General features: G+C 40.0%; 1 protein-coding gene across 3 annotated transcripts in view; it reads left to right on the top strand.

Moving 5' to 3' along the window:
* The window catches only part of chd1 (chromodomain helicase DNA binding protein 1), a 76827-nt gene that overhangs the window by 30260 nt on the left and 19067 nt on the right, over positions 1-27500 (top strand). For all 3 annotated transcript variants that reach the window (XM_077542979.1, XM_077542978.1, XM_077542980.1), the window contains 24 exons: positions 1-43; positions 2261-2439; positions 2597-2721; positions 2822-3038; positions 5273-5362; positions 7669-7859; positions 11630-11818; positions 11926-12088; positions 13794-13946; positions 14059-14130; positions 14216-14365; positions 15585-15733; positions 15813-15909; positions 16015-16110; positions 17251-17427; positions 17502-17665; positions 17748-17789; positions 19986-20119; positions 20225-20363; positions 20531-20681; positions 22768-22890; positions 22973-23116; positions 26124-26405; positions 26520-26651. The exon at positions 1-43 is cut by the window's left edge and continues 58 nt beyond it. In XM_077542979.1, coding sequence (XP_077399105.1) covers positions 1-43; positions 2261-2439; positions 2597-2721; positions 2822-3038; positions 5273-5362; positions 7669-7859; positions 11630-11818; positions 11926-12088; positions 13794-13946; positions 14059-14130; positions 14216-14365; positions 15585-15733; positions 15813-15909; positions 16015-16110; positions 17251-17427; positions 17502-17665; positions 17748-17789; positions 19986-20119; positions 20225-20363; positions 20531-20681; positions 22768-22890; positions 22973-23116; positions 26124-26405; positions 26520-26651 — 3402 coding nt within the window. The remainder of the gene's footprint in view (positions 44-2260; positions 2440-2596; positions 2722-2821; positions 3039-5272; positions 5363-7668; positions 7860-11629; positions 11819-11925; positions 12089-13793; positions 13947-14058; positions 14131-14215; positions 14366-15584; positions 15734-15812; positions 15910-16014; positions 16111-17250; positions 17428-17501; positions 17666-17747; positions 17790-19985; positions 20120-20224; positions 20364-20530; positions 20682-22767; positions 22891-22972; positions 23117-26123; positions 26406-26519; positions 26652-27500) is intronic.

Here is a 27500-nt window from a genome sequence, read left to right as displayed (position 1 = left end):
GATGACCTGCACTCTCAGTACCAGCTTGTGGAGAGGATTATAGGTAGGTGTTCAGTTTTCTTTGAATTCAAAGCTACTATTGGAGGGCCATGGACACTGATCCAACAGTGAATAAATTGCATCTCAATCTCTTTGGGTTTCTTTGTGGTGACAATGCTCCCTGCACTGAAACGAGTGAAATGGTCAATAAGCATGTAATCGTAGACACCACATACATTTGGCTCAAGTTCATGCAGGGCGACAGCCACAGTTTCATTGTATGTTGAAGCCATGGGAAGACCTTCAACTGGTTTGTGCTTTGGTTCACTGTACCTTCTGCACGTTTCGCAGTGCTTCACAATGTTCTTGAGCATTGCCTTGCTTTCTTTATCTTGAGTGCCTGAGCAGGTCAGTAGGCTCTGCAGCCTTTCATCTGATGCATATCCAAACTGCCTGTGTAGTTTCAAAAGTATCTTCTCCTTTTCTATGACACTCACTCTATCTCTAACAAGGAGAATCTCATCTTTGCCTTTTATTCCAGTCTCACTTGCTTTTTCTTTATCCTGACCAGTGCCTCTTAATAATGTCCTGAAGAACTCACTTTGTTGACAGTCCATTTGTGTAATCCTCAAGCCATTTCTCGCCACTCACTGTTCTTGTGCAGGCTGTGTCAATCACTGCTGACTCTAGTGCTTCCACCATGAAGATTTCAGCATGTGACAAAGTTTCATCTGAAAACATTATTGCGTTCTTCATAGCCATCTTTTTCTCCCTCATCGGTTGTCAGTTTGACACGTTCTCTTTTATGTTAAAAGGGTATCTCTTATAATAGGCACACTCACTCTTTGCACTCATTTACTGCAAGCTGCCACCCCCTAGTGTCGAAGTAATGTCTCAAAAAATTATCTTCAAAGCTGATTTCATATCGGCAAAGGAAACACTTGGGCAAGCTGTTAGCGCTAACTGATTGTCTTTTATGTTGAGATCAGCAGTATCCAGAAGTTTAAAGGCTAGTGCAGCATCTGGGAGCTCCATTTTAAACAAACATATCTTGTTGTAACTTCCTTCAAACTCAACAAGGTACGAGTCCAACTTTGGCGAGAGTATATAGTAGGGCTGCACGATATTAGAAAAAACTGATATTGCAATTTATTTATTCTGGGGTCTGCGATATGTTGCGATATTAAAAATAGAAGAATTTTGCAAAAACACTACATCTTACCACAAATATTTGTCTTATTTGTAATCAAATTATTATTATCAATAGCATTATAATAGATGCAAATTGTCTAAAAACAAGTTACTTTTTAGGTGATAAGTCTTATTTTAAATGTAATGAATTTCTTTGGACCATAAATGAGACATTTTAACTATTATTATTATTATTATATAAATGTTAGTATATTAACCATTGACTGATATTAACTTATCAACTGCAAGATGCAGCCTGTGCCCGGTCCACTCATTTAAGGCAGCTGCCCTCACCATATTTGCAGCATTGTCTGTCTGATGGTATTTCATACCGCTTGTCACGCATGTGGATCAATTTTTTCTAAACCCCTATTTAGTTACGGTGTTGAATGGCTCCATGTCTTATTTCGCCAGGTGAAAAGTTATTGCATCCATGATTTGTCGGTGCTGTTTGGACTTCTTATCATAAGATGTTATGCTGGCAAAGGCGTCTGTAATGCCTTTTGGGGACTAAATCCACTGCAGATTCTACCGCCGTGACGCCGTCTCCTCTGCATGTCGCCTTTTGTGTTTTCAGAGCAAACGCTGTGGGTAGTGTGAGAGTGGAGGGGCCGGTAACTAATGAGCTGGAGGGAGGGGAAGAGCGAGCAGAGCATGGAGTAGCTTGCTGCTTTTATGAAGCAAAACAAATGTTTTCTTGTTCTTAAAAAAAAAGAAGATAAAAACATCCCACGTCTTGCGATGTCACTATCGCGCATGCGCACATCGCAATCGCGATGTTCAAACGATATATTGTGCAGGCCTAGTATATATAGTACCAGTGTCAGAATTTAAGCCATCAGTGGCAATTTCCAACGCTCTTTTCCTCGCTCTGCCAATGAGCGACAAGGTAACTGCCATCTAGCACTCCGCCCGTCCCCCCACACACACAATTTAGCTCTCATTGTGTTCATAAGTTAAGGACTCCCTGTACAAGTAATTTCCCAGTTTTCCCAGAATATGTCTCCTTAAACGCATAAAAATATATGCTTACGCACAGCAGTCATATTGTAAATTACATTTTCATCACTGTCTGAATATCTTTGAGCAGGTCATTCCAACCAAAAGTCAGCTGCTGGTTTCCCGGACTACCTGTGCAAGTGGCAGGGATTGCCGTATTCTGAGTGTAGCTGGGAAGATGGTGCTCTGATTGCCAAGAAATTCCAGAAATGCATTGATGATTACATGAGCAGAAACCAATCAAAGACCATTCCATCCAGAGATTGCAAGGTAAAAAGAAAAAAAAATCTGGTGGGACTAAATGATTTCCATCAATTTGTATATTTGTTTATATTTGATTAAAAGCACTATTTATTGCACTGTACAGTTTCATCTAGTATAGTTTGGATTCAGATGACATAAATAACCCGCTGTACTTTTCCTGCAGGTGCTGAAGCAGAGACCAAGGTTTGCTCCAATGAAAAAGCAACCCCATTACATAGGAGGTGATGGACTAGAACTCCGAGACTATCAATTGGACAGTTTAAACTGGATGGCCCACTCGTGGTGCAAGTAAGACTTGTGCAGTCTCGCAGCCATGCGTTAATCTAAAGATCATACTGTATATGGTCTATTATACAAAGTTTTTTCTTCTGCTCCATCTGAATTTAAGAGGCAACAGCTGCATCCTCGCCGATGAGATGGGTTTAGGGAAGACCATTCAGACCATCTCTTTCCTTAACTATTTGTTTAATGAGCACCAGCTATATGGGCCCTTCTTGCTGGTTGTTCCCCTATCTACATTAACCTCGTGGCAGAGAGAAATACAGCTGTGGGCCCCTCAGATGAATATTGTTGTCTACCTTGGGGACATAAGCAGTAGGAATATGGTAAGATGGAATATTTTCTACCCATACACTCTAATAACACGGGGTTGCCAGAATATTCCAAAGCACACACACCCACAGAACACGTCTCTAATCCAAACCCTACTTCATACAGTCCCCTTCAGAGGTATTGGAACAGCAGGGCACTTTGTTTATGTTGTATGCTGAAGACATTTTGGCTTCAGAGTAAAAGATAAACATTAGGGATGTTCAATACCACTTTTTCTCAGACGGATACCGATACAAGTACTCAACTTGTCAGTATTCACTGATACCAATACCAAGTGCCGATACTTCTAGTATTTTTGATACATAGAATTCAAAAAACAAAACAAAACAATGACAGATAATTTAAAAGAAAGCACCATATGTCCCCATATAGCACATTTCCATAAAATTGCATGACATTAATGGCAATTATCTATATTTTTTCCATTTGTTCATAAAATATGTTTTGTATAGAACACACAGTAAAAATAATTACTGTTATTTATTTATTTATTACTTTATTTATGTAGCACTTTATGTGGCAATTTGCCTCTAAAAATCTTTACACTAGCCTTTTTATTTGACCGTTTATGACTGAAACATCTTCTAATTAGTAGATTAACACCTTAGCTGTTCACAATGAATACTCCTGCAGTCCTCTAGCCAATAGTTTTCAGGCTGGATTCGGGTTTGAATTTCCCGCTCTGTCTGTGGATGTGATGTCATGTGCGCATTGTGTATGTGAGAATGGAGTGTGCAGTTTCATTTTTCGGCCACAGTAGCGATTCGAAATTCACTCTTCTTGACAATAATATGTTCTATGCAGCCCCACTAGTCTAAATATGGTACTGTATTCTGGTTAATATTGTGTTAGTGGAATAAGAGTTAATGAAAATGAGGTCCACCAGACCCAAAGCAAAATCCAGCAGTTTTGATCAATATCAGAAGGCGGCCATTTTGCCACTTGCTGTCATGTGAAAATGACATAAATGTTGCTCAGGTTTCAGGTAACAACCAATACAGCTCATCTTCAGAAAACAGGTAAGCTGGGATTGGTCGTTGTCTGAGCCCTGAGCAACATTGATGTCATCTTCAATCGTCAGTGATTGTTGTACTAAATTCATACAAAAGCCTCTGTATTCTGTTTAACCATGCTGCAGCCAGCATGTTGTGGGTCGGTGCACTCGGAGCACTTATAGTCTCCTTTGGGTTACTGCACGCCATCGACAACGCTCTTTCAAAATAGGAAACAGTGTCGCGGTACCGGCGTTGAATGAGCTGCTCTTGACGCTCGCAATTATTTTACCTCTAATAACATAATTTATGCAGAGCAGTAAAGCAGCACATAGGAATTCTATGTTTTCTCTCTTTTTCTGGGTTTGTGCTCTGCGCGACACCCTCGTAATTTCTGTCCAATTGGAGTACCAATCGTCACACTTGCCTGTTTGCAGAATATAGTTCACTTGCAAAACCACAGTGTGAATACAAACCGCACCAAACGGAAAAAATAAAGTCCACTTTTGGTCCAGACCAAACAAGCAATCCAAAGGACTTTTCTGGCCTGAATACACCCTTAGTTATAATACTGTCATAACCTAATATAGGGCTATGTCTACCTGCTTCCAATTCTCTGAAATGCTCACTTGAAAAATGGGAGGCATCAGACAACAGGTGCTCTCAGGTGTTGTGGCGAAGGAGGAGCTTAGACCAGGGGTGAATATATATTTACGTTCCTACCCTCACCTATGGTCATGAGCTGTGCGTTGTGACCAAAAGAGCAAGATCCTGAATACAAGCGGCCAAATTAAATTACCTCCGCAAGATTTCTGGGCTCGCCCTTATTGATAGTGTGAAAAGCTCGATCATTTGGGAGGGACTCAGAGTCAAGCCGCAGCTCCTCCACAAAAAGAGGAGCCGGCTGAGGTGGCTCAGGCACCTTGTTGGGATGCCTCCTGGACGCCTCTCTGGTGAGGTGTTCCGTGTATGTCCCACCGGCAGGAGATCCTGGGGATGATCCAGGACATAAGCTCTCCCGGCTTCCCTGGGACCGCCTTGGGATCTTCCCAGAGTTGGATAAAGTGGCTGGGTAGAGGGAAGTTTGGGCTAGCTTTTTGTCCAATTCAGTTTATATAGCTGAATTAGTTTATATTCCAATTTCTTTCAGTTGCTGAAAAAGACTCCACACATACTGGTGTTGTAATACCATGACAATGTTCAAATCAGATTCATTATTTTTTTTCCAACTGTAGATAAGGACACACGAGTGGATGCATATTCATTCCAAGAGGCTGAAATTCAACATCCTCCTCACTACGTATGAGATTCTTCTCAAGGACAAGGTTAGGAGCTACCTCACATAAGCTTCTATTAGGGCTGGGTGACTTTTTTTTCTTAATGCCAACAACAGCTTACATGGTCATGTGCACTTCTTATACCAGTGTTTCCTACTAGGGATGTCCCGATCACGTGATCAGAAACCGAGTCCCGATCACATCATTTTCAGCTGATCGGTATTGAGAGAAAGTGATCGGGTTTTTCATTTTTGGCAATTTTGTTATTATTATTATTTTAAGGGCTACAAAGCAACACAATCATCCAGAAGTAAACATATTGCCAAACAAAACGTTTTATACTATGCAACATTGCTACACAGCCTTCAACACGGAAAGTAAACAAAGCTAGCGGGGAACGTTCTGGTAGTTGAGGCCGAAACTTAGCTTTATGTAGCTGCAGCAATGTCGGCAGTGTGGAAATATTTTAACTTGGAAAGTGGCACCAGTCTAATGGCAACTTATAATGTATTGAAGTTTAGCATTTTGGGTGGCGGAAAGAACAGGAGTGCGTTTAATATAACAAATTTAATACACCACCTGAAAAAAAAAAACAGCACTACACGCCAAGTTTACTGCAGCCACGCAAGTAGTAAAGATGACACTGAGCCAACCGACGCTGAAACAGACTTTGCAGAACAAAGAAAAAATGTCCAAAGATAGTGAAAAAGCCAAGACAATGACAACCATGATAGCTCAATTCATCGCGCTGGATGACCAACCTTTGTCCGTGGTGGAAAACGTTGGCTTTCGCCGTCTCTTGGAGTAACTAGAGCTGCGGTATGCGATACCTTCTCATCACTATTTCTGCGACAAAGTTCTCCCGGGTTTTGACAAGGAGGTACGTGACAACCTGCTCGTTTTACGGGCATTTAAAGTTCGCCCGTGTGCCCGATGTCACTTCTCAGTCCCACAGCGCAATGGGTTGACACTAGTTTTAATTTACAGCGTGTAACTTTGCATGTCCAGCACCTTCGTGGATACGCGGAGCATGTGAAGGAGGCGATAGAAAGGATGCTTATCACTGGGGGATTAAAGAAAGAACGGGAGCACGTAATTTTGCGGGACAATACACAAAATATGAAGAAAGCCATGAATGATCGCTCACACGCTTGTTACGGCATGTTACAGTAATAAGTAGAATTTCAAATATTTTTTTAATATGTTTATTTAAGACATGAAATGTAAATATAATTGCAACATTATTTTGTGCACCTCTGATGGCACCCCCCAAAATTATGGAGATGGTTTTGTTGTAATAAAAAAAAAATATATATATATAGGAGGCACTTTAAAAAAATTTTTTATTTTTTTTTATTTTTTTTACTCCTAATACTTTGTTGATTGAGGTATCGGATCGGGACTCTGTATCGGCAGATCTTCAAAATTAGGTGACTCTGACTCGGGTGCAAAAAAATGTGATCAGGGCATCCCTAGTTCCTACCCCTTTTGGCTCAAACCTTTTTGTCATACTATGAGTACGCCCTCACTCACATGTTTGGATGATTCTCCTAAAATAGGATGCAACACAATTGATTATTAAATTAAAATATTTTTCTTTGAAACTTAGATGCATTGTTGTGTTTTTTTAAATAAATTTTTTTGAGTCGCAACTGCCACCTTTTGTAACCAAAGGTAGTATTGTGACCAACTTATTCAACAAATTATACGAAATTATGATTTGCGACATGAATTAAATCATTTTCACATTGTTTGCAAGTGGCAAAAAAAAAAGGAGTCGGGTGTTAGGCAGCCGTAAAATCCAGCGTGCTTTTCATTGCCAAAAACATGGTGTACATTTATATATTGAAAAGGCTGTGATTTAGTAACATATTGAGCCACTTCAATGTTTGAAACAGTATGGAATGAACTTCCAACTGCTGAGTAATAGAGCCCAGAAATAGCTATCCCTGAATCCAAACAAGAACAATGTTCATTTGTTGATGTTAAATAATTGAGCATTTTAATTATAAGGGGCATTTCCTCAAAAATAATTATTTTCACTTCACATGTAAAAAAAAATGTTTATTTCTATTCTTGGAAGTTCATTCAAGTTAACACTGAGGAAAAAAAATAGGAAAGCCTGTGTTTGGTTTCAAGAGAAATAAAGTATATCCTAAAAGGGGGGAGAAATCCAAAAAGCAAAACTTGTTTTGAAAAATATAATTTCCTTTTCTTGAAGGAAAAATCGATTATCATCAGAAATCAGATTTTTGTGGAGGGTGTTTGTTTCAAGGTCATATCGCCCAGCCCTAGCTTCTATCTTGGTCTACATTTTATTAGTATAACTAAACATGTGACAAATATGTCTGCAGTCTTTTTTGGGTGGTGTTAACTGGGCTTTCATCGGTGTGGATGAGGCACATCGACTGAAGAATGATGACTCACTTCTCTACAAGACTATGATTGACTTCAAGTCCAATCACAGGCTCCTGATCACAGGAACACCACTGCAAAACTCCCTCAAAGAGCTCTGGTCCCTGCTGCATTTCATTATGCCTGAAAAGTAGGCCATACCATTTGTTACTTTCTAAAAATGACTTGTCTTTTTGTTGTTGTTGTAGTAATTTTCACAAAAAATGCTCCCTCCCAAAATATTTATTGCGAAAAAAAATTACAAATAATAAAAATTCTTTACAACCTAAAAGCACATTCAAATACACATACCAACAATAACACAAATACACACATTTACAGTGCATCTAAGAAAATGTTCATAGCACATTCTCTATTCTACTTATTTTCTTGTTTCAGCCATGTTCCATAATTTATTTAAAAAAATATTTTTTCCCCATAAAGAAATAAAGACTGAACACCCCATAATGACAAGGGGGCAAAGTTTTTTTTAATATTTTTTTTATTAAAAATAAACAAAAACTAATATTCAAATTTTACAGTATTAGAAAGAGTCGTGTGTGTGTGTGTGTGGGTCGGCAGATGAACTGAAACGGTAAACTGAACAGGAGAGGCTGTCGGCAAAATCGTTGTCCTTGCCAGCCAGGTGCTTGATGACAGTAGTAAATTCAGAAATGGCGGCGAGCTGGCGTTGCTGTCGACCAGACCACTCCCGACGATCTTGGCCATTGCAAATGTCAGTGGCTTTTATTCTATGAAAGCAGTGAACTGGCGGCCCTCCAAGAGGAATCGGAAGGTGTCCCGGAACTCCCTGTCAAAAGTTGTGTACAGTGTTCCCTCGCTATAACGCGGTTCACTTGTTCACAAGTGCAATTTTACATGCATTTTTTTTACAGTTATGTACTTATTTTATAAAAAATGTATGAAGGTTTGAACATTGAGAATGTTTAAACAAGAAATGTGAGAAAATGTAAATGCCTAAATGAGAAAAATGTAGAAACTGTGTGATGAGGGGTTTTAGAGCCTTGAAACACTTATAATAAATGTGAAACATAAAACTAACTACCTCACGGATTTCATTTATTGCGGGGGTGTTTTTTGGGACCTAAACCCCAACGAAAAGCGAGGGAACACTGTACCTCCTTTCACTGTCACAGAGCTGCCTGCTGAAGAAGACCAGTAGATGCGAGGCCCCGCCCACCCATTGCTCCCACTCTGTAGTCAGATGCGTCTGTCATGAGGGCGACCAGTGCGGTGGGAGACAGGTGTGATAGCAGAGCTGCATTGGCCAACGCAGCCTTGGCAGAGTCAAAACCTTCGTCCATCCCCGAAGAAACCTGTCCACTTCACCCTTGGGCCCTTTTCCCCACAGGGCCTCGTACAAGGGCCACATGATGTGAGCTGCATGGAGAATGAACCAAATAACACTGGCAACCGTGTCCACCCTGGCAGGACAGGAAACATTTTGTCGCGTTACCTGCTGCCTGAGGAAGATAATTACTGACAGAACTGGTGCTTGACCGGACTGACGATGAGGCTCTTTGCTTGCTGAGTTATGGTACCTGTACATCAGAAGACTTGGAGAAAATTTGTAAAAGAACCATCTCACACCTCACGTTAAAAGGGATGTAGGTTCAGTCTGTCAGTGCTCAGATTGTACACCGCACACTGCATCAAATTGGTCTGCATGGCTGTCGTCCCAGAAGGAAGACTCTTCTAAAGATGATGCACAAGAAATCCCGCAAAGAGTTTGCTGAAGACATGACATTACTGGATGGATTACCAGAACCATGTACAGTCCCTGACAAAAGTCTTGTCGCTTATCCATTTTGTAGAAACACCAGCTTATAACCTGACTTTTAATTAACCCATTGGTTTTGGAAATGGCTCATATAAAAGCTAAAACCCTCCCAAATGATGTTTAATATACAAAAATAAATTTGCTTCACTGAAGAAATTTTGGTCATTTAATGAACACAGAAAGGTCAGATTTTGGCAAGACAAGAGTTTTGTCGCCTACAAAAAGCAATGTGAAAATGGAACAAATCATTTACTTCAAATACCAAAAAAAAAGTTACATAACATCAGAGAATGAAGTAGTGGTGCTGTGAGATCCATATCTAATATCTTGTATGACTTCCATGAGCTTGAAGGACTGCATCCATGCGGTTCGGCAATGATTCATACAATGTATTGATGAAGTCATCAGGAATAGCAAAGAAAGCAGTCTTACATGCCTCCCAGAATTCATCAAGATTCTTTGGTTTGGTCTTCCATGCTTCCTCTTTCATTCTACCCCAGACATGCTCAATGATGTTCATGTCTGGCGACTGGGCTGGCCAGTCTTGGAGCACCTTGATCTTCTTCGCCTTGAGGAACTTTGATGTAGAGATGGAAGTAAGCGCCATCCTGCTGCAAAATGTGACCCCTTTTATGGTTGGGAATGTAAGAGGTAGCCAATACGTCTTGATATTTTAGGCTATTGGTATTGCCTTCCACCCTGCAAATCTCTCGCACGCCCCCATACTGGATGTAACCCCAGACCATGATTTTTCCGCCACCAAACTTAACTGTTTTCTGGGTGTATCTCGGATCCATGCGGGCTCCAGTAGGTCTTCTGCAATATTTGCGGTGGCTGTGATGTAACTCAACCGAAGAGAAATCCACCTTCTGCCACTTTTCCAGCTTCCATCCTTTTAGCAGGCTGTGGGCCTTGGCAAATGCCACACGTTTTTTTAATTGCCTTTTGTTTAGTGCTGGTTTCTGGGCACTGATTTGACCATGGAGGCCATTTCGAGACAGAATTCTACTAACTGTTGTGTTTGACACGGGGACTTGAGGTGACCAGGCCTGGTGGAGCTCTGCTGCAGTGGAAAAGGGGCTGGCCTTGGATTTTCGAGCCGTTTGACACGGGGACTTGAGGTGACCAGGCCTGGTGGAGCTCTGCTGCAGTGGAAAAGGGGCTGTCCTTGGATTTTCGAGCCAACAAACGGTCCTCCCGAGCAGTTGTCTTGCGGGGTCTGCCAAACCTGGGCTTGTCAAAAACATCTCCAGTCTCTTCAAATCTTTTTCTTATCCTTTGTACTTGACGCTGAGACACATTGAAGGTGTCAGCCACCTCAGCAGTGGATCTGGTCTTCAGCCTCTTGATAATCAACGCTTTGGTCTCAGGGTGAATTTTAGGCATGGTGTCCGTGGTCAAGTTGCAGTTGATGTGAAGGTCTGGTGTGCTGGGGTTCTTTTTATACACACCCACTAATTGATTGGTCAACAGGTGAGGCTGGAATCAAGGATTGGGTGCATCGTTTTACAAGGCGACAAGACTTTTGTCTTTGCAAAAAGTGACTCAGTGAGCTTTACCAAGCTTTAAATGTTAGAATGCTTTTCAGCAGTTTCGTTTTGCACCAAAATATTATTTCAAAAGCTGTAAAAAAATATTTATTAGAAATATATTTCAGGGGCATTTAAAGTCAACTTGTACCCAAGTGACAAGACTTTTGTCAGGGACTGTACTGTGGTATGATGAGATCAAGATAAACTGAGTAGGAGGGGAGGGAAGAAGCAACACTAAGGAATGTTGATGACGTATGTAAACAAACGCATGAAAATGAACATTTATCGAGTGCGGAAAAGAACTATGATGTCCATTTTATTAATTGAAAGATAAGTCGATATAGGCATTATCTTGACAGGCCTACTCTTGTGTTATGGCAAACTACGGCAAACTATGGTAAATTATAGGATGTAAAATATGGAAACCGTCACAGTAAATAAATAAATATCAGCTGACAAAAGTATGTAAGCATTTCAATATTTAGCTCTAATACCGTAATACTAACGCATACAGTCCAACCCCTGAATTTGAGCATGATATGAAATATATCAGGAGCTCTTTTAATGAGTTATGTTACGTTTTTCAAGGTTTCATTCGTGGGAGATGTTTGAGGAAGAACATGGTAAAGGACGGGATTCTGGCTACACCAGTCTGCACAAAGAACTGGAACCTTTTCTTCTACGCAGAGTCAAGAAGGATGTGGAGAAATCTCTCCCAGCCAAAGTGGAACAGATCCTAAGAGTGGAAATGAGTGCTATCCAGAAACAGTATTATAAGTAAAGATTGTATCCAAGCTTTATTGTTGCTCATTGTGTTTTGATTCTAAACTCTTAAGTCATCTCACTTTCCATTGTCTGTCACTCTCTCTCTCTTGTGACTGTAGATGGATCCTCACCAGGAACTACAAGGCTCTGAGTAAAGGTATCAAAGGCAGCACATCGGGTTTCCTAAACATCATGATGGAGTTGAAGAAATGCTGTAACCATTGTTACCTTATCAAACCTCCTGAGGACCACGAATTCCTTAACAGAGCAGAAGCATTGCAGGTTTGAATTCTAGTATTGTTTTGTTGTAGTTTTTATGCATCTGTGGTTACTCCTAGGTAGGGCCAGGCGATTAATCGATTTTGCCCATTAATTTGAGCTTTGGGGTCAAAATGTTTTTAGTAGTGCCTGTTCAAAACATGTATTTTCTAATTGTGCACTCAGTGGCGAGTGGTGCATTTGGGACACAGGCCTTCACTGGGGATTTAAATGACCTAATCCATGAATTTACATACCCTGGGGCAGAGGTGGACATGAAGGTCCGTCAATGACTGACGCCCATTTTGTTGACGATTGACGGGAAACTTCTAAAAATTGACGAACTAACTTTGACGGATGGGTTTTTTCGTCCGTCAATGTAATCGTCAATTCATCAATAAATTCGGCAATCCGCTAGACGTAAAAAAAAAAAAAATTCTGACAATTGACGGAATATTGACTGATGCCCACTTCGAATGACGGAAACATTGACGGACGCCCATTTTGCTGAACAATCGACGAATGATGGATTGACGGTTCAGCTTGAAATATTGATGGATTGATGATGACGGAAGGGTGTCCCGCCTTTTGACGATTGCCGACGGTCACTCAAAATTCATTGACGTGCCCACCTCTGCCTAGGGGTATGTAAACTTATGAGCATAACTGCACTACAAAAGCTAAACGTCACTTATGGCACCAAAAAAAATCACGGCATGCACATCTCTACTCATGTCAACTTCAACCTCTGAAAATAACAAAACAATTGCCACTGTATTTGTGATTTTAATAGATATTGAGCCTTTTTCTCACTATAAACTATGCTCATAAGTTTATATACCCCAAGGGTATGTGATCTTTTAAGCACCATACGATGAAATCAATACATTCTTGCTTTTTTAAATTTGTAAGCGGCTGTTAGCGGTCTTCCTCATTTGCAAAAAATGAAAATTGAGACAATTGCACTTAATTGCCTTTAAAATTTTATTATAATATGGAATGTCATTACCTCAAAGATTGACAAAGTTACAGCAACAACAACAAAATAATCATTTTTTGTGTGTTCTTTTTCTATTTTTGCCAGAAAATTTTCCATGGGCCGAATTTTGGTGCGTCCCTACTCAATTAAAAAAAAATAATAATAATTTGGGGGAGGGAAAGGAAGAAATTTGGAGGAGTGGTGGCTAGGATTTATGAATGTAGAATGAATGATGGAAGAGGAAACATTGACAATCTGATGGCATTTTCAACCGACATCAAGTGGTAAAATGGCCGCCCCCTGAGATGGATAAAAACAAGCAGATTTTGCTACTTAATTAATATTCCACAAACGTAATATTAACCAGAATAGCCGGCGGGCTTAGACTATTGGGGGTGCATAAAACATGTTATTGTCTTGACTTCCCTTTTTAAATATGTAGTTTGATTTTATCATGCCAAAAAACATAATATTTTACTTAAGAGTTAAATAATGCAGTATAAAGATTCTTAATATGACATAATCATTTAAACTTAACGCGTTATATCATGAGTATACAACGCTTCAGACCACCACCCAAAAAAGGCTTAATGTACGACCCTGATAAGGTTGTCTACTTTAGCGTAGCAGATCCTAAATACATTTGCAAATCTTCGTTGTGTAGAATGGAAGGGATAAAATGTTATTTTCCAAACATTATACTATTGGAATTATGAGAGAGAGCACATTATTTTCATCGTTTCTTTCCAGCAACTTATCCGCAGCAGTGGGAAGCTGGTTTTATTGGACAAGTTGCTGGTTCGTTTGAAAGAGCGAGGCCACAGAGTTCTAATTTTCTCCCAAATGGTTCGGATGCTGGATATCCTTGCTGATTACCTGAGAAGCCGACAGTTCCTTTTTCAGGTGTCTTTTTCGCTCATTTACCATAAAACCTATTGTGCACGCCTCGGTATGTACAATATTTTTGGCTATGTTCTTCATCAGATGGTTGTGTATCTTTTGTTGATCCATTTAGCGATTAGATGGCTCCATCAAGGGTGAGATGAGGAAGCAGGCATTGGATCATTTCAATGCTGATGGTTCAGAGGTATGTTTTGTTTTCATAAAATTATTACATGTTGACTAATTGATAGTTTGTAAGTAGGAATATCTCATACACATATCTCCCAAAGGATTTCTGTTTCCTGTTATCTACACGTGCGGGTGGCCTTGGTATCAATCTGGCTTCAGCTGACACAGTCGTCATCTTTGACTCAGACTGGAACCCCCAAAATGACCTTCAAGCCCAGGCCAGAGCCCACAGGATTGGACAGAAGAGACAGGTAAGCAAAACAGTATATTTGGGCTGGATGGTTCATCGATAGTCAATCAATATGGTTTTGGGTCAGGCCGTTAAGTTTCTCTGCTACTTCTGCACTAAAAATGTGTCATGGGGGTTCAACAGTTAACCGGTTTTACGATTAACATTGGTTTTTAAACGTCAGGATTAAATAACCGCAGCCGTTAACAACACTGGTTATTTCCGCTCACGGTCATGCTCATGGTTCATAGCTCTTCTGTTTTCACACGGCCCATTTAGCAGGCGCACAACAACACAGGGCTCAGCTTTGAACGTCACCTGGGGAGAGTTGCGTACCCGACGGCCGTGGGTAGGGTTCCGATGCGGCCGGGCCGTGGGCAGGTTGAGTGGATGTAGGGAAAGGGGAAGTCGAAACGCGGCGACGGTTGGGCCTCTCGGCCCGAGCTGCTGTCATCGCCACCGAAAAACAGCGCTCTGTCGCAACCTACCTCCAGGCCGCCGCGGCCGGGCAGAGAGCTCCCGCGAGACTTTTGAAGCTGCGGGGCCGCCATCTTGGAACTTTCAAGAAATCTTGGCATACACATTTGGCTGCAAAATGCCAAATGTGTAGCGGTAAACTACACAACTCGCCAGTTTTAAGGTTGATTTTTGATGATTTTTTTTAAATGGGAAAAAAAAGAGGGTACATACCGTCTACTTGTTTTACATGGTGCCCAGGCCCATACTTAATATTTTATTATTCAGTGATTTTTTTTCACTTTGTTAAAATAAACCTAAAGTTAAAGCCAATTTGAGCTTTTCAAGTTCTGAAACTATATTGATTTTTTTGTGTACTGTATTTGTTTTTAAAGGCAGTAACTTTTTTTTTCCAGTTATTGTTGTTAAAAATAAATATTTACGTCACCATTCCCCACTTTCACCTCGTCATTGGCGTCATAGCGAACGGGGGAGCGTGCGCCCTGGATAGATAACCCCATGTTGATCTGGACCATTGTCCATTTGAGGCTATTATTTTCCAATATTGTGGCCGATACCTGATTCCAAGTATCGGATCGGAGCATCCCTAATTTCAACCATAGATAAGCAATGACAGCACAGCACAATATCACTGCAAACTATAACTGCAATAATAAACATCTACTATGATTAAAGTAAATATAGTATCCACTTGGAAGTTGACTTGTAGGATTTAATATGGTTGTCTACAACTTTTCATTTCTAATCGTGTATTGTTCTCTTAGGTGAACATCTATCGTTTGGTGACTAAGGGCTCTGTGGAAGAGGAAATAATAGAGAGAGCAAAGAAGAAGATGGTGCTGGATCACCTTGTCATTCAGAGAATGGACACAACAGGAAAAACTGTCCTCCACACTGGCACTGCTCCCTCAAGGCAAGCCATTGTCTTAGAAGAACATCCTGCCATATGACACAAGACATTCTGAATTCTCATGCCATTTTATTGTACGCAGTTCAGCACCATTCAACAAGGAAGAGTTGTCTGCAATCCTGAAATTTGGTGCTGAGGAGCTTTTTAAAGAGCCAGAGGGCGAAGAGCAGGAGCCTCAGGTAAAAAAAAATAAAAATCCTCAATATACAGTACTTGCACATATAATTCCACTGATTCATAAAGGTATTGTACTGTAATATGTCATGATTTGTCATGTTCTGTAGGAAATGGATATTGATGAGATTCTCAAAAGGGCAGAGACCAGAGAGAATGATCCTGGACCTTCCACGGTGGGAGAAGAACTGTTGTCTCAGTTTAAGGTGAAATATCAAGAATTCATTTGTTGCACTAACTAGGGCTGAACGATTAATTGCATTTGCGTTTTAACCGCGGTTTGAAAACACACGTTTATGTAATCGCGAAGGGCTGCGATTAAATAGATCATTTGTAAAAGGGTGCCGCAAAGGACGTGGACAGTGTGACGAGAGAGGAGAGATACTGCGTGCGTCTTGGCTTGAGTCATTTCAGGAGGGGAGGGTTGGGGAGGGGCGTGACGGGGAGGGGCGGGGCGGGCCCGAGCGGGGTCCAGGCTGGAGGGAAATGTGGAAGCCACTCCAACACAACGCTGTAATGGCGGATGCAAGCGAAAGTTTGCCGTTGCTACCTCAAGAGGGAACACTGCGAACCTTTATCAGCACTTATAAAAAAACACCACAAAGCACTGTATGCTGCTGCTGCTGCATGGTGGCTAAAACGCCTAGCGACCAGTGTTTCCAACCTCAAGTGTGTGTGAGCAGGGAGTTCATGCGTGTGAGAGAGAGAATGAGGGAGAGACAGCGTGAGGGGGGGAGAGGGATAGAGGTACACAGCGCGTGCGTGTGGGAAAGAGGTTGATAATGTGTTTATTGCAAAAATGATAACCTTGAAGTTACTTGCACTTGCTCATCTTTAAAACCAGCAAAAGTTGACATGCTGGTTTTCCTAGCAAAAAATCTGAGCTACAACTTTACAGAACAATTTTTGTCGCTGAGAGTGCTATACTTATTTTGCACATGTATTGCTGTTACTGAGTGAGTATAATATTTTCATTGGTATCCAGAAAAGTTTTTTCTTTCAAGTTTGAATGAGAATCTACTGTACACTTATATTGTGTTAATTTTTACTGTGACTTTTTGAAAGTACAGAACCATGAAAACGTTTGCACTTTTATGATAAAAGTTTATAGATCAAAGTTTTATCTAATGCTTCTCATTGGTTGATTAATGTTTAATATTTTTTATATATATATAATTTTTAATCGCATAGCAAATTGCAAAATTTTGTGAGAAAATCGCAATTAGATTATTTGCCATAATCGTTCAGCCCTAGTGCTAACTGTTGGCCAATATTTGATTGCTAATGTCTTTTAACTCTTCCTAGTTAGCAGTTGCTAAATTGATGTGGTTCTCTGGCCTGTGCAGGTTGCAAATTTCACCATGATGGAAGAAGAGGAAATAGACATGGACTCTGAGCGCAGCCAGCGGAGTTGGGATGACATCATCCCTGGGGAGCAGAGGAGGAGGATGGAGGAGGAGGAGAGGCAGAAGGAGCTTGAGGAAATCTACATGCTGCCACGTATGAGGAATTGTGCCAAACAGGTATTCAGGCAGTACAACCTCAGTACAGTGATGCCGTTTTGTGTGTACTACACTTCTTTTTGTTTATTTAACAGATAAGCTTTAATGCTAATGAGGGCAGAAGACCGGGCAGGAGCAGGAGATACTCAGGTTCCGACAGTGACTCCCACTCAGATCGAAAGAGGCCAAAGAAACGCGGTCGGCCTCGAACAATTCCACGGGAAAATATCAAGGGCTTCAGTGATGCTGAGATTCGGAGGTGACTGACAAGATATTTTTACATTTTGATTTGAAAGCCTATTTACACATGCCCTTTTACATTTTTTTTAACTACTTATCAGGTTTGTCAAAAGTTACAAGAAATTTGGAGGACCACTGGAAAGGTGAGTGAAATATCATCATCTCATCTCAAGATTATTACTACTGTAATTTCCTGTACCGTATTTTCACGACCATTAGGCGCACCACACTTTTGGGCGCAGGCATGGTTAAACATGCTCTAGCTCCAAACAGAGGTAGCATCCTAAAGCTAAAACATATGCTTGTGCTAGCGCATGTTTTTAAAAAGGCAGCGAGCAGAACAAAAGTTCAGTTGAAGTAACAATGTAACAGTGAGTTGAGTTGTACTTAAAGTATACAACAATGTACTCACGTTGGAGAGGAGAAGCTGGAAAACTCGCCACCAAGTTGACTCTTCCGTGCGCTCATGTCTGTCCTCAGTCAGGTCCGCCTTTCTTGTATATAAGAAATGTGTCGCAGGAAGTCCTCCCACACAGTCAGTCAGATTTTGGACCTTGGTTCACACACTAAGCGCACCTCACTATTGGGCGCATCGTTCATTTTTAAGTTGAAATAACAGTCATACACTTTTGTCATCAACATCAACACAATGTCATCTTGAAATCATGTTCATTCACTAATTAACCACTATAATGAAAAACTAGTATTAGTAGTAGTAAAAGTATTCTGGCATTTTAGAATGTGGCCGCTGTTGCCAGCGTTGGCGGCTACTGGCTACCCGCTGGCCAAGACATCGGACTACTTTTCAAAGACAGATAAGCGAAAATGACTCTGCACACTTCGATGCTGACGGCCTGACACAGTTGCAGTTCCTACCAATACATTTTTAACAAACCGGGGTTACTCAAATGTGCTTTAGAAAAAAGTGCCACTCTGGTTTTGGCATCTCTTCATCCCATAGCCCAAAATCTCACTTGCTAATATTTAAGTTAAGAACAGTTTGCTGTCATGTAAAGTTTGAATTTTGAAGAAAAGAAAAAAAAACATTTAAAAAAAAAAGACAATCCAAAAATGAAAACTAAGCGGTCATTCATCAAGAAGTCAAGTCAATTGTTGTTTTCACTTTGGTGACAGTCGTGTTTTGTGCCTACAAGGCAACGATGGAAGCCAACATTACGATGTGAAGAGTTTTGTTCTAATATTTTCAGACTGTGATAAGTACATGTACTCATAAATTTGGGTGACAATCAGTCACATTTTTCATTCATAAGCCATCGTAATGGACCGGTTGCCCACATTGTACATTACACGGGTTGGCTGTGTTCGCCAGTCAGTCGCCCAATAATTATAATTTTTCTTTGTCAAGGGAAGAATATGAGACCTGAGATGGATCTAAATTGTGGCAAAATGTTATGACGCCATACATTTTTTGTGTGCCTACAATAGACTAGGAAACAAGTCCAAAATGAATAGGGCTGTGTTGCGTGCATGCAGCTCGTCAGAGTGATGATGTGGATTGGACAAAAATGTCCAATAATTACACCTAATAAAAAAAGAAATGAAAAGTAATCGTTTTCATTCATTGTGTGGGTCAGTTGGACTCAGCAAACTCATAGTTGGCAAATTCAACATTTGCTATGTTGGGCAATGTTTGCCTTAGTGGGAGAAGGCCTTAAGAATAAAAAGTGTGATGACACCATTTAGTGGCCGTAAAAAACAATTGCATTTAGTGACGTTATGAAAACCACACGTTTTAACATAAATTTCACACCAACGAACCAATAACGTAGCAGGGAGCAACAATCGTTACTATGTTAGGTTACTACAATATGCAACGACATGCCCCTTATGTGCGCACTTGTGCCGCAAATGGCTTGTAGCCAATGATAGCGGGCTGGTGTGGCCAACTGACGCGTGACCATATGGACTGCAGGCTATGAGCACAGAATACATACTTGCTACATCATTAAACCAGTGCTAAGAACATCAATGAGGTAATGTAAGTAATAAGGAGTTAAGGCAGCTAAGCTCTTTCTATCTGTACTGTTGGGACCGCACTAAAAACAGGAAATGAAATGTCCGCAGCAATGTTAGACAGCTAAATATTACTATATAAAATTTGTAACATTAGTCATTAAATCATGCTGGAATTGAAGTAGGTTTTTTTTTCATAACCTTTAGGTACTGGTAAACGCCAATAAAATGCGGCCCATTTTAGATTTTATTTCTTTTGGGGGGAAAAACCCACATTATTCACAAGAAATTACGGTATTAGAATTTTTGAGGGGCCACTAAATGCAGTACTGACTGAACATTTATTTTTGAATTTCTTGACTAAGGCTTGATGCTATTGCTCGTGATGCCGAACTTGTGGAAAAGTCTGAACATGACCTGAAACGCTTGGCTGAAACCGTTCACAACGGCTGTGTGAGAACGTTACGAGAAAACCCCTGTGGACCAGAAAAAACTTCTGGTAACTAAACAAATTTTTATGATCAAAGAAACTGTCTGAGCCATGTAAAATGTATTTGCTGGGAACTGCAAGAAATTACACTGTCTACTTTTTTCACTTCATTAGGAGGCAGAAGAGGGAAGGTAAAAGGGCCCACATTCAGGATCTCTGGTGTTCAAGTCAACGCCAAGCTTGTTATTTCTCATGAGGAAGAGCTAGCTCCACTTCACAAGGCCATCCCTGCAGACCCAGATGAGAGAAAAAAGTTTGTAAAACATTAAAATAGTATATGATTTTTAATTTAATCTAAAGGCTAATAAAATGTACCATCAAAAATGATAATGATGCTCAGTTTGGCTTTACACTGTTTGAGTAGCTGAATTTGTGTGTGCGTGTGTGGATGTGTTGCGTGTGTTTGGGTGTCATCCATAGGTACATAATTCCATGCCACTCGAAGGCTGCGCACTTTGACCTTGAGTGGGGGAAAGAGGACGACTCCAGCCTGCTAATAGGAATCTATGAGTACGGTTACGGCAGTTGGGAGATGATCAAAATGGACCCAGACCTCAATCTCACACACAAAGTGAGTTCAAGCAAACATTTTCAACTTTTGTGAGCGTCAGAGATTTACACAAATTGTCCCCTTTTAATTTTGTGCTATTACACACTAAACTATCATGTAAGTAAAACAACTCAATTGTTTTTGCTTGAGGGTTGAGTCAATGTGGTTCTTTTTTAATACAGTTCTATCAACATTCCAACGGCCCAGTCATACAATTTGGAATTTAACTTTGTACCTCATTAGAGCTCTTTTTAGTGAGTCATCGATGCAACTCATGGCAGTAGGGATTCCAGCAGGTGCGGTTGTAATGCACAAGTTGTTTTACAACCATCAATGTACTATATACTGTAGCCAGGAGTTTACCATTGGTAGCAATGGTGTGGTTTAGTATTAGGGCTGCAGCTATAGTACAGTATGAGGTTTTCTTTTTTTAGATAACATTTTTTCGTAAATTTAGATATTGCATAGCAGAAACCTGTATATTTAAATTTCTTGTAAACAATAGGTGAGATTTTGGGCTATGGAACAAAGTGATGTCAGAACCACGGTAGCGCTCTGTTCTAAAACGTTACATTCAAGTAACCCTGGTTTGTTAAAAATGGGTTGGTAGGAACTGAAACTGTCAGGCTGTCACTATCGACATGTGTAGACTCATGTTCACTGATTAAACTGCCATTGAAAACTAGTTTGACATCTCTTGCTAGCCTATACCAGGCTTGCTGCTAGTTGCTGGCTGCTATCACCGACAACTGGTGCCGTATTACACAGTGATAGCATAATTAGTTTTTTTTTTTTTTTTTTTTTCGTAGCATCCGTAATTAGCAATTCAATATGATTTTGGGATGATGTTAATGCTGCTAGCAATGGCAATAAAAACTGGGTTCAGTCAAGCATCCAAATGGAAAGACAAGCCAGCCATTAGGTGCTGAAAGGACCAATGGACCTTTTTCACAAAAAAAAACAGAAAATACGTCATCACCAGGAATTTCAGCTTCTGGTCTTTATATTTAGCACTAGAAGAAAGATGGATCGCAGAGTATACTGTACACTGCCTCAAGCATTTACCCCAAATCACCTTTGCCTATGTGGAAACTAACATTGTACAAGAAAACTGCATCAGGGGAAAAAAATGAAGAAAATGAAAGAAGAAAAATAAGTTTCCATGAGAAACTCATCGAAAAGGGAGCCGTCCAAAACGCTTCATGTTCATGTATGTCACAATTGCCACAGTATTTTGGATTAAATTGGCATTCAGCCTTCCTCCCCATAGACGCTCACTATACAAATCTTAACCTGTTAGTTACGACCAATCTCCAACAAAATTGACATGCACATCTCTAATTTAGGCCCACATTAATCTCTTAAAATATCAATATGATTGGCTCAATAGTTTGGATTTTATGGACATTAAGTTTTTTCCTAATTAAGCATGTGACAAATGTGTGCATGTAGAGCAATACAGTATATGACTATAAAATCCAAAATACTTCTTCAGTCGTGCACATATTTATTTTCAGAGATTACTGTGGGCATACATAGATATGTGCATGTGAATTTTGAGAATGATTGGTCATAGTTTTCTGGAATTAAACCACGTACGTTACAGTGACTTTTATTTTTAGTCTACGGCATTGTTACAGTCGATGCGCACAACACCAGAAGTCACGATCCACTGCGCTTACGTATTTCCGGCCACAAAATGCGGAAGTGTGAAAAAGGTATTTTTGTCTTTTGAAGTTGCAGCACATTAGCGGCGTGTTATTGGCAACAATTATTGCAGCTGGCCGACGTACACCAAATAAACTTTCAACTGAGGCAGGAAAAAGCTGCTTTTTAAAATTTTTATTAAAGTACTCAAATAACTCAAGGACCATTTTCACCCCTAATGAGTATAGTTAAGATAGCAAGATTGATTTCATAATCATTTCTCATAAGAATTATTATTATTTTTTTTTTAATATTTTCATTTCCAATCTAATTGCAGGTTGACCAGCGTCACAGAATGGCTTGTGTAGAGGCTACAGCGTAGTTAGTTATGTTGACTTTTCACTGTCACCGAAACTTTCATATATTGTCCTGTACAATGATGTCATGTTGTCTGTTACAGCTTCTACCAGATGACCCTGATAAGAAACCCCAAGCCAAACAGCTCCAGACCAGAGCAGACTACCTCATCAAGTTACTGAGCAAGGACCTTGCCAAAAAAGAAGCTCAGAAACAAGCAGGGACAGTATGTCTGACATTTAATTAAAGCTTTGTCTTCATTCTTGTATCCGTTCATTCATTGGATTAAACACTCCTCGTACTTGTAGGTCAATTCTCGAAAGAGGAAGCCAAGAAGCAAAAAGAGAGAAACTGTGAAGCCAACTCCCATAGATGAGATGATTAAGAGTGCATCGTCAGATCCCCCATCAGACAAAAGATCGGATGATGACGATGAAATAGAGGAGGAAAAGGTACTTTAAAAAATGTTTGACTCCTTTATAGGCTAACAAGGAAGCGTTTGTGCTCATGTGGGGCTGTAACTGTTTCAGATACAGGGTTATAATAGTTATGGAATTTTCATTATCGTGAGTTTTTATTTTGCTTCGAGCTTTAGTTTGAATTAGTTTTCAAGGTGGGTTTGTTCGTTTTTATTGACGTTTTATTTCTATAATTTTTTCCCCTTCTTCAAAGTAACTTGAGCAGAGTATTTTGGTCTCAGATGATAGGCGTACAAAATAATATGCTATTTGAATTCGGCTTTGCAAAGTGCACAAATTATTTTAGTTTTCCAACAAGCATCACAAAACAGGTCCACATGTCAGCAACATTAGTTTTGAGCTAGACACAAAAATGTATCCTTTGGACAAAACTGTCAATTTTGAGATTTCTCCACAAAAAAGCCTCTGTGAGGTCTCTATTTTTGTTTCCCAGCTCAACAAAAGTTAAAATTGTAGTATAAATGTATGACAATAAGCAATTTTTAAAACAAGTGCATTTTTTTTCAGCCGACTTAAGCTAGCAGTGCGTTTTGAAAACCTGCCTCAAAATAACCCAGAGTACTTCGCCTCTAACATCACTTCACATACAGGCATGAAAATCCCTCACCTTTCGACGATATTCACCGTTTTGAAACTAAAATAGGTCACCTACGTGATTCATGTAGATCCGATGAGAAAATATATCGGGTGGTTGGGGGGGTAGATGACCAGAAATTCAGTCTATCACTTAACTCAGGGTGGGCTCGGTACCGATGACTGCACGATTCACGTTATTCCAAAGCAAATTTTAAGTTGTGACTGAGCAGGCTTAGATGTGTTGGTAATTTTCTATGGTGCACTTGAACGCAGCAGTGTACTGACGTCACCCACTCGCGCTGGATTTTATTCACTTTACATTTCCGGGTTTGTGTGGAAGCAAGCGAGATTTGACCGCCGACAAGCCAAACGAGAGTGAAGCTTTGCGGTTCCTAGCATGCTTTGGTTGAGCGTGGTGCCCCACCTGGTGCGTGGACTTCTTGGTGCTGAGTCCGAACGATGGCTGGGATGTTCCCGCCATCAGCTGGCTATTTGCGGGGAGCCCTGCGCGTCACCCGTCTTTCTCTCCGGCGCGGACACAGCAGATGTCGTGTCTTCATCCACCGATTCGAATCAAGTTGTAAGGTGTGCTTTACCATCGTTACAATATATTATAGAGTTTTAGAACAATACTAATCACGTACTTATACCATATTCATAAATTCATGGGTAACGCTAAAATTGCAGAATCTAATTGTGACGAACATGGAGCACTAGCAAGCATTACATACTGCGTCGGATACATTAACATGAGTTTGCTCCCGAGTCCCAATTATTCTCTTCATTGTCATTCACGTCCTCTTCCAACTGTCAATTTTTGCAAGATTTTACTCCAAAATTGGGTTAAAATTCATCGTGCTAGGTGCAGCAGGCACATTCTTGAAAATGTGTTTAAACAACTTCACAAGGAACCAAAATAATACTAATACAATTATTTATCTTTTGTTATCGTATTACTGCTCACTGTTCTTTGATGTTTATTATAAAGAACTCTGCATCTCACTTTGTAATTAATTTGGTATTATTTACATATTATTATTGTAATACCTTGATTTTACTCCATCCTCTCTGGCTCATGTTTTAAATTCATGATGTTTTATTATTTGTCAGATTTTATTTAATGAAAAATAACTTTTAAAGTGAATGTTCTTTTTAAAACATTTTATTTTGTTCTTTGATAAATTAACATTTATTACCACAAACAACAGAACACAAGTACTGAAAATTGGTACTGTGTAGTACTGGTATCGTTACCCCGGTACTGACAATTGGACCCGAACCAGTTCAAATGCGAAAGGTACCCAACCCTTCTTGAAGGCAGTACATGCTGTTTTTTCAACATCCATCCATAGTCCAATAAATGTAGCAAAGATGTTCGCATTTTCGCAAACAGTTTTTCTTGACGCCATAAAATTTTGGTCATTTAAATTGACCATCACTTCGTCCACTGTACCCCCCAAACCCGCTTGACAAGTGCCCGATGAATATTAATGGATAAAATTTGGGTCAGAGTGCTTTGCACATTTTTCACCCCTGACCCGTTTTCATGCCTGCATATAAATGGATATAGCAACCCCAAAAAGTCGAAATGCACCATAATGTGACCATCCAGGACGAAAGTGAACAGAATGACGCGCGGCATAACATCGCCATGCTACTTTTATCAGAAGCGAATGTCGTCATCGGTCCGGACAACGTCGTATGTAATCCAAACAGAGATAATCTTTTATTCTGCGATCTCTGTGTTGAACCATCATAACATTTTCTTTATGTGACCAAAAGCATTTGAGACTTAACATCTGTGATAAGTTATCAATAAACTTACTTGTCACATGCACACTAAATGGCAAATAATCTTTTAATTCACAGATAATCATTAAATCAAATTTCCCGCTGCTGTAATATGACCTCCATTTAAACAAGAAAATACCACAAGTATGTGATTATGATCATATGTATGTACATATACGAAGCAAAAAAAAGAGTACTTATATATAGCGGCGCATTTCAATCTGAGTGTGGCAGCCATTCCAAAGACACAATCCACAAACAATGGCTGTCACCTAGAATCGACGTCATCAGGTAGTGCTTTTTTTTTTTAATGGCTGCCACTAGATGATGTTGTTTCTAGGCAACACACAGTAAAAAAGGACCTAAACTGCCAGATGTCTGGTTGACCTTCCTTATTCTGGCTAACCGCTGAGCTGTAGTACCGAAATAAATGTATTTAAAATCAACCCCAAAGGCTCGTCTATCAAATTAATTGCCAAGATAAAAATGTAAGACATTTTCGTTATAGTTATAGTTTTGCTTTTGTAAATATAAAATGTAGTTTGTTTTATTTTTATTTCATTAGACCCCTCGAATTTTGTTATTTTTTGTGGACTAAAATAATCTTGTTCAGGAGGAGACACCAGTGAAGACTCCAAGCAGACGAAGCAGAGTGGACAGAGAGACTGTGAAGGAAGAAAATCAGGAGGAGGAAGAGGATGAAGAAGAGGAGGAAGAGGGGGAAGCTCAACAGGATGATGGCTCTTCGTCTGGTGAGAGAGAGTATAAAGAGGAGATCAAGAAAGACTGTAGAAAGGAGGACAGTTGGGACAGTAAAGAAACAAAGGAGCCAAAAGAGAGAATAGAAGTAAAACCTTTTGAAGCAGTCCATAAACAAGAGGACAATGGGGAAAAGGTGATTTATTTTATTTTTTTATTTTATGTTGGCTTTTTTTTATGTTAGCTTATTCATTTTTTACACAGTGGTGTCAATGAATGTAGATTATCATTATTATAATCTTTTCAACAGACTGATTGCAAAGCCGACGTCAGAGAACGGATAAAAAAAGCATCTGATGTGCCAGTCCATGTGACAGCAAGTGGAGAGAATGTTTCAGTGTCTGAGGAGTCTGAAGAATTGGACCAGAAAACCTTCAGTGTGGTATGTTCAAACTTTCAGAAAGCCGTACATGATGACGTTTTGTTTCCAAAATGTTTACAGGTGCTGGTCAATACAATAGAATATTGAGGAAAAGTCCATTAATTTCAATAATTTGTTTCAAAAAGTGAAACTTGCACGTTACATTGACAGTGAAATATTTCTAGCCTTTATTTGTTTAAATTTTGATTATGACAGAAAGACACCAAAAAAATCCAGTTAATTTTGTAGGCTCTCCATGTCTCAATCTTGTCAGCTAGTTAATGCAAAACATGTTTTCTTCAGCTTGTAAATGGTCTCAGTCTGTAGGCTTCAGAATCATGGGGAGGACTGCCGATTTGACGGCTGTGCAGAAAGCCTTCATTGACACCCTCCATAAGGAGAAAAGTTCTCAAAAAGAAATTGCAAAAGATGCTGGATGATCACAGTGCACTCTATTAAAGTACATGAACAAAGGGTTCAGAGGACGAAAAAGGTAAACAAGTAACAGGGATAGAGAAGATGTCAAGCAATTGCGATTCTGAAATCTGGGGGGTGCATAAAGAGTGGACTGAAGCTGTTGTCAGTGCACCAAGAACCACCACATACAGATGTCTGCATAACATGGGCTTACAGCTGTAGATTTTCTTGACTCAAGCCACTCCGAACCCAAAACATAAGAAGTGTTTGTGCGCGTATGTTGCCCAGTAGTCCCAAGTCCTCTTTTTTGAAGATCAAAAGGTCTCCCAGAGGCTGGAGAAGCGTACAAGTAAAACAAGTTTAAATCCAGTGTGAAGTTTCCATAGGCATTATTAGTTTTGGAAGCCATGTCATTTGCTCGTGGTCATTGTTTTTGATCAAGTCCACAGTCAG

Source organism: Vanacampus margaritifer, chromosome 14 (assembly GCF_051991255.1).
Source record: "Vanacampus margaritifer isolate UIUO_Vmar chromosome 14, RoL_Vmar_1.0, whole genome shotgun sequence".
Classification (NCBI taxonomy): Eukaryota; Metazoa; Chordata; class Actinopteri; order Syngnathiformes; family Syngnathidae; genus Vanacampus; species Vanacampus margaritifer.
This window is presented reverse-complemented; position numbering and strand designations above follow the sequence as displayed.